General features: G+C 37.3%; 1 protein-coding gene across 1 annotated transcript; it reads left to right on the top strand.

Moving 5' to 3' along the window:
- The first annotated feature begins 281 nt into the window (after positions 1-281).
- Positions 282-1,928, top strand: LOC143886510 (AT-hook motif nuclear-localized protein 22-like). Its single transcript, XM_077390513.1, has one exon. It carries the CDS (start codon positions 770-772, stop codon positions 1,646-1,648), a length of 879 nt encoding a protein of 292 aa, XP_077246628.1. The 5' UTR covers positions 282-769; the 3' UTR covers positions 1,649-1,928.
- The last annotated feature ends 5,890 nt before the right edge of the window (positions 1,929-7,818 follow it).

The raw sequence follows: 7,818 nt of genomic DNA, 5'->3' as shown, positions 1-7,818 counted from the left end.
GATCAAAGAAGAAGAAGAAGAAGGTGGGGGAGAAAAGAGAGAAGCAAAGAAAGCTTATTATTCACGGAGAGAGAGAGAGAGAGAGAGAGAGAGAGAGAGAGAGAGAGAGAGAGAGAGAGAGAGAGAGGTGGGCCCATCCACCGCATGCGCACGCTCTTACCAAAACCAAACCCATCATCCATCCGGTCCTTTGACCTAACCCTAACCCTAACCCGACAATAACCCAAAAATCACCCCAAACTGCCCTTCTCTTTTCTCTCTTTCCCCTCTCCTACACCACAACTACAGCAACATAGAAAAACCAAAAGACCTAAAAAACAGCTGTTTTTAAGAGTTAGAAAGATAAGATGAAAGATTTCTCTACAAAATTTGTGGGTGCTGCAAAAAGGCTCATCATCCTTTTTGCTTTCCTGATGAAGGGTAGTAGCTAGTAATTGTTTGATTGATTGATCTAAATTGTGAGATAGAAAACAAGGGTTGTGGAGTACACTTTTTTCTCTTGCTTTTCTCTCCCCCTCTCCATATTTTTTTCTTTTGATCTATTGTTTCATTTCTTAGCTTTCAAACTAGTGTGTACTTTGTATTAGTGAGATAGAAAACAAAGCGTTGTGGAGGAGACTTTTTTCTTTTGCTTTCCTTTTCATCTCCTCTATTTTTTTTCCCCTTTTCTCTACTGTTTCATTTCCTATAGTTTCCAAACTACTTTGGATTTTGTACTAGAAGAAGGGGTTTTCAATAGAGAAGAGAAGAAATATAAGAGGAAAAAAACATGGATCCCATAAGTCACAACCTCCCACCTCCTTTCCACACCAGAGATCTCCATCACCCCCACCACCACAACCAACACCACCACCAACAGCAAAATTCTGAAGAAGAACAAAGCGGAAGCAGCGGTCTAGATAGAGGGAAGAAACGCGACCGAGATCAGAACAACAGCAACGATGATGATAACAAGGAAACCCTAAACGCGGAAGGCGAGATTACAAGAAGGCCTCGAGGCCGGCCGGCGGGGTCCAAGAACAAGCCCAAACCCCCAATTATCATAACCCGTGATAGTGCCAACGCCCTGCGAGCCCATGTCATGGAGATCGCCAACGGGTGCGATGTGGGCGAGAGCATGGCCAATTTCGCCCGCCAGAGGCAGCGAGGCGTTTGCATTCTAAGCGGAAGCGGCACTGTCACTAATGTTACACTCCGGCAACCGGCTGCTCCCGGTGCTATTGTTACCTTACACGGGCGGTTTGAAATTCTATCTCTCTCTGGCTCGTTCTTACCGCCACCAGCTCCGCCTGCGGCTACCGGATTGACTATTTATTTGGCCGGAGGACAAGGTCAGGTGGTCGGCGGGAGTGTGGTGGGTGCTTTGCTTGCATCGGGACCGGTTGTAATAATGGCGGCTTCGTTTGGAAACGCAGCTTATGAGAGGCTTCCATTAGAAGAGGAAGAGCCACTCCAAATTTGTGGCCCAATTGGATCACCTGGATTAGTAGGTCAACAGCATCAGCAACAACAGCAGCAGCAACAACAGCAACAGCTTTTACCAGACCCAAACGCGCCTCTTTTCCATGGTCTACCTCCCAATCTACTAAACAACTGCCAATTACCTTCTGAGGCTTATTGGGCTACTGGTGGTCGTCCTCCTTATTGACAAAATGCAAAAAAAAAAAAAAAGATACTTTTTTTCATTTCTCATCATGTTTAAATGACTCACCAAGTAGCCTTGTAGGAATGGATTCAAGCTCAGACGAATTTGGGTTGTTGGAGATTTATCATGTTCTTTTGATTTTCTTCTTTTTCTTCCTGGTTCGAATTATGCGTCATCCTGTTGATTGAAGTAGCATGTACAAATTCATGGGTTTTTTATGGGTGACTTTTCCAAGTTAGGAAGGAGAAGAAGATAATGAAAGAATGATAGACTTTTACTTTCCTCTCTTTCTCTTTCCTTTTTTTCTTCAACTAACTTTGTCTGATTAATTCTATTCCTGCTAAATCTAGCTGTTTTGTTCTTTTTATTTTGTGCTTCTATTATTCTACGTAATATTATTTGTTTCTCCATGTTGGGGATGGGAAAGTGATTCAGGCGCATCTTGCAAATGTGGAAATGAAAAGCACTTTGCTCTTCTTCATCTTTGTGTTACAGTTCTGCAAAAATCTTAAAGCCAATTTAGTTGAATTTTATTTTGGTTTTGCTAAATATGTCTTATTTTAAATCAACTTGGATTTTATTTTTTTTTCATTCAAAACCCATCATCACATCAACCTATCTCAACCCACTTGATCAGTTTCACCAACAATAACCTATTCCCTAGAAGAAGAAGAAAAAAAATCATTACTACAACAAAGGCAAACAGCTATCTTTGGATTTTGGCAAAGAATCCTTCCAGATGTAACAATCTAGAATTAGTGGTAACCGTTTCTAAGCTGAAGAGTTGGGGCGTTTCCATGCAAAGGTATGGGCTTTGATTCTTATCCTAATATGGGTTTTGTACAGGGGACATGAATACAGTCTGTCTTACACGTGCACTGTTCTGATTTCTGAACAAGCTCTTTTTCGAGGTGGCAATTCCATCAAAAGGCAACGACAAGGACTCTCTCGAGCGTTAAAGTTTGCGCATGCCCTAAAAATAAGGTGGCAATTAAAAGAGTAAAACTGGAGAGTGAGGTAAGTACTCTATCTCCAAATAAGAAAACAAAAAAAAAAGTAAATACCAAAGTGATTGTTAGCTGTTAAAAAAACTGTCCAGGTTCTCTGAACTGCATGGCTTTCCTTCATTCCCATTTTGCATTTTTTCTTTCTTTCTTTTCATTGTCTCCTCTTTTTTCATTTTTTTTGCTTGATTTCTCATCACCCCACCACCTTAGCGTTGACTAAGTCAACTCTTGAAAGAGGGTTAGTTTGTATTCTTTTTCATTTAACTGAGTTAGGATGGTTCTTGTTTTTGCAGTCTATATTACAATTTTTCTACTCTTTACCATGTAAATCTCTAATATATAAGCATGTAGAAAACTTATTTCAGGAAATAAAACACATCTTGTCATTCGGGTTTTTCAAAGACTGTCTTGCCATCTAGTCTACCATGATTGCTTTGAGTACCATCCATCTGAAAGCTGTATGTGATGTGGGTTTTTTTTTTCTTTGTTGATTGTGTGAGCTTTCTAGACAAATTGCATTATAAGTTGTGCTCCCAAACAGACTAGGTTTCTGTCCATTTTAGTGATCAATAAGTTTTCTTAGTATTATATGGGCTGCATGAACACTATGTGATATCACCTCGCCTTGATTCATCATTTTGGTCAGCATTGATTCTCTTAATAATTTGCAATTGAATTAGCTGTCTCTTTCTCTACGTTTGCAATTGAATTTGCTATCTCACACCATCTTTAGAATTGATCGAAGCTCGATATATATTTAGATACAAAAGAATAATGCATGTTCAACCATAAATATGGATAGCTGTGTTCGTAAGATATTTAACTTTCTAACACAAAAACATATGATAGAGCAACTAAGATTACACGACTAAGAGGCTCGTATAAAGCTCCCCCAAAACAACAAGGGACACTAAAAGAAGGCTTAAATATCGAAATAACTTACAAGATTTGTCTTTCTTCCCGAACTCGTGACTTATGCAAATTGTGTTCTTGTTTTCTTAGACTCATAGATACTACATATGTATAGACACAAAAGACTCTTAAACTCAACTTTTTTACTTTTCTAAAGCACCAATTAAACAACTTAATTGTTGTATTTCTTACAACACTCATGTATAACGTATCCTATAACTTGGTATTCCCCTAAGACTATTGACTATCTGACTTAGTCTTTCTTAATTTCATATGATCCTGTCCCGCTAAACACAAATCTTTCTTTTCATTTTATATATCCCATGGGTGTATAATAGACTCAGTAGTGCCTTCAACCAGAAGAGAGAAAAACGCAAGCTACAGAAAGCTTCCGGCGATTCGCTATTCGATAACACAATGTATATAGTACTATGATACTCTTGAGACCATACAGAGACATTCTTCTTTTCGGGACATCATAAATTTTAATTACTCATTCCAGCACTCCCCTTAAATTGAATTAAAAAATAAATAAAATATCAATAAACTTTAATCATCATCTATGTGATCATTTTTACTATTTGAAATCTTAATCTTCACTTGATCTCATCTTCAAAAAAAATTGATGTAATTCTTCAAAGCCTTAACTTGATCCATTTCTTTAGTGAAATGATAATAATTTGTATCCACAAAAATAGTGCGGTAGCATTCTGATAGAAAATTAATCTCAACTTATGTTACACTTTCTTCAACTTCTTTCATAGTGTTGGGGGCATTTCTAAAGTACTCATTGTATGACTCGTTATTACTAACCTCAACCGTAGCTTTATGATCTGATCCTTCTTTCCAAAATATAATGTAAGCCTTTAATTCATCTTTTCATTAGCATATTTAAGAAATAAAGTGAATGGATCTTTAATAATTCTATATACATTTTTTCTACATAAAAAAAGGATTAGAAAGCAATGAGGAACTTGTGTGCAAAAATGTCAAACCTTGACCATTACCCACTCGAAATTACTTAGGATGTTGATATTCGAAGACCGATTGAAGGTTGTGCATATCTAGATCCAAATGAACGATGGGGATGGAATCAAAGTATCCTCCCAGATAAGCAATGAAAGATTGGCCTGCATAAAGGGTAGAACACTGCTGTGAAAGTAACCCATAAGAGGGTTGATTGTTGTGATAACATGTGTCCATAGTGTGGTGTGAATCATAAGAAGGCGGAGATCCAGAGGGGTTAAAATTAGATGAGTACTGAGTGGACAGATTTCAGTCATGCCCACATCCATTGTAAAAATGGTTTGTACTTGAAGACCATTGGAGCAGGAGGGTGCAATGGAAGTTGCATTGGCCTCTGGTGGAACAACAGTGCCATGCAGAGAGAGGGAAGGCTGGAAGCTCCAACCGAACCTCATGACCGGATAATAAGTAATGCATGCGAAGAATACCAAGAACGTGCGGGTTGTATTTGAATACAAAGCTGGACTGCTTCTTTGAGTATTATTTTCATTATTTTCTTTATAGATGCATTTTAGGCATCAAATCGTGTTCATTTGGCTTGATTTTGGTGTCATGGGAAAGGTTTTTTGATTACCCATCTAACAAGCCCAAGATCACATGATTTGGACTGATTTGAAGAAGTTATGAGTGATTTACGGGCATGGTATATGTCTATTATAGGATTTCTATCTTAGGTTTATTTTAGTGCTTTTGTTGTTAGATGGATGGCTGAGATTAATTACTCAAGTCTTAAGTTAGCTTTTAAGGTTTCTTATTTTAATACATAGATGTTATCAAAGCATTGTAATTGACTTCTTTGAATTAATCAGTGGAATTTTTAAGTTTCGCTCTGACAAACTCGACTTTTAAGGGATCAAAGTAAATATCATCCCCTTTGATGGTTATCAAAGTATTATATTACCTACGACAGAGATCGAAGGACCCTTTTCCAATGCTAGGAAATGAGGAACATCTTAATTTTTTACTGTATCAATTGATATTAGAGCAAATTCTTTTCTTGGGTTGAAGAAGAAATTTGGTTGCAATGTTTGCATGGATTTACAATAGCTACAGAGTACCTTTAATCACTTTAAAGGAGAGTTGTCGAATATAAAGAATGGGAAGTAACTATAGACTAGAGATCAGTTTATTATTATTTAGAGTAATAAATCATAAATTAGGAGTCACTATTAATAGTCCAAATAATGAGTCATTGGGTTTTGATGGTGATGAAGTGATCAACTAATCATTTGAAGCAATGATTAATGTGCCCTATGGAATCAAGAATGAAAAACTAATTAAAAGAGATCGGATCTGACAGCATATTAGGTGAACCAAATAGGATTGAAGACATAGGTGAAGGGGAAAATACTACAATGATTTCTTGATCAATTTATATTGATCTATTTTTATTAGATCATACATTGAAGCCTACAAGGGATATTTATGAAATTAAATAGTTTTGAGATCAAGACATTATCTCTCCATCTTGAAGATTATGAAGCATGCTTTGGTCCTCAAGAGTTTCAATTAATGAATATTCTTCGATACTTCAAAACTCAAGACCGAGTATTTTTGAACCAGGGGAGAATAATGCAGGCAAAAACTACCAAGAATGTGGGGGTTGTTATTGAATACAAAGCTGGAACAAGTGCCTTCATATTCGAGGTTTATTTTTGTCATTTTATTTGTAGATTACTTTTTAGGCACTAAATCTTGTTTGCGTGCCTTGATTTTGGTACGATTAGAAAAGTTTTTTGATTACCTATCTAACGAACCTAAAATTACACGATATGGACGTGATTTGCGGAAGTTATGAGCGATTTATGGGTTGGTGTATGTCTATTATGGAATTTCTATTTTAGGTTTATTCTAATGCTTCTATTTAGGTCAATTTAGATGGTCGGTTAAGATTAATACTCAAGTATTAAGTTAGCTTTTAGGATTTCTTATTCTTATAAATAGATGTTATCAAAGCATTGTAATGGTCTTCTTTGAATTATTGAATAAAATTTTGCCTTAGGCTTTTTAGTTCATTGAGAACTTTATGGTTGCTAGGATTAGCCCCTGCAAGAATATTTTCTAGTTTCACTCTGAGAAACTCGAATTTGACGGGACTGAAATAAATAACATCCCCTTTGATGGTGATCGAAGTATTCTATTCCCTGCGTCGGTGGTCGAAGGGTCATTTTCTTCTTTATTTATATTTTTGCCTCCGCTGCTGAGCATCAAAGTATTGTATTCCACACGACGATGATCGAAGGGCCATTTTCTTCTTTATTTTGTCTATTTTGTTTCTTTTGCTAAGAAATGATGAACCTCCTATAGGATTGTATCGGTAAGTGATGCAGACCAGAGTCCACGAGGATGGCCAAAATCAAAATGATCTCAACCAAAGGAAGGGATAGTTCGGGAATCCTTAAACGGAGGCAACGGATGTCACTCAATGTTGCTAATCGCGGAAGTCACTCGACGCGACCAAGCCCCAAGCTTGATTCGTAGGAGGAATCACTCAACTCCAAGAGCAAGGAAACTTGTAGAGAAATATTTTTACAGCAATCAAAAGTCTCTCTCCTTCTATTCTCATCCATGTTTATAGAGATTACATCCAATGACTTGTATACAAAGACTCCATAAGTTCTAGACACATTTCCTAAACACACATAACTTACTAGCTAGATAGTAATAAGTACCACAACTTACTCACACATTCAAAGTAAAGAAATCACAGCTTACTAAAACACTAATAAATAAAAAAGACTAAATATTAAAACCCAAGACCACAAATAAATGTGCTGCTTGTGACTTAATTATGCTCATGCATTAGTCTCCGTTGTTTTACTTCAAACTCAACATACTCGGTGATTTCCATCCGCATCAGTAATACAAACCTCCCAACGAGAGATCATTGAATTGGTTTGTAATGATAGTGACAAAGTTGTCATAAGATAGTTCCAAACCAACATGGATAGAAAGAACAAAGTTGGAATCTACGAAGGGCTGACCTCGGAGGCAAGGGCATCCACATTTGACATGGCCTTCTGTAGATGGTGGGAGGTTGGGAGGAATCTTTACTCAAAATCTGCAGTTGCAATGGAGCTGCATAACCTGAGCATGGGGGGATAATGCAAACATCTATTCAGTGCATTCCATATGGCCATTGAGGTGATAGACCAACCGAGCGAGGGGACTTTAGATGAGCTACGAGATCCACAAACTAAGAATGAGTTGGTCATGTTCCTGGCAATC

The sequence above is a fragment of the Tasmannia lanceolata genome, unplaced genomic scaffold (assembly GCF_043159265.1).
Source record: "Tasmannia lanceolata isolate RefF3 unplaced genomic scaffold, GAP_Taslan_0.1 ptg000002l, whole genome shotgun sequence".
Lineage (NCBI taxonomy): Eukaryota > Viridiplantae > Streptophyta > Magnoliopsida > Canellales > Winteraceae > Tasmannia > Tasmannia lanceolata.
This window is presented reverse-complemented; position numbering and strand designations above follow the sequence as displayed.

Excerpts from the sequence above, each read along its gene's own strand:
- LOC143886510 (XM_077390513.1), top strand. The coding sequence starts at position 770 with ATGGATCCCATAAGTCACAACCTCCCACCTCCTTTCCACACCAGAGAT.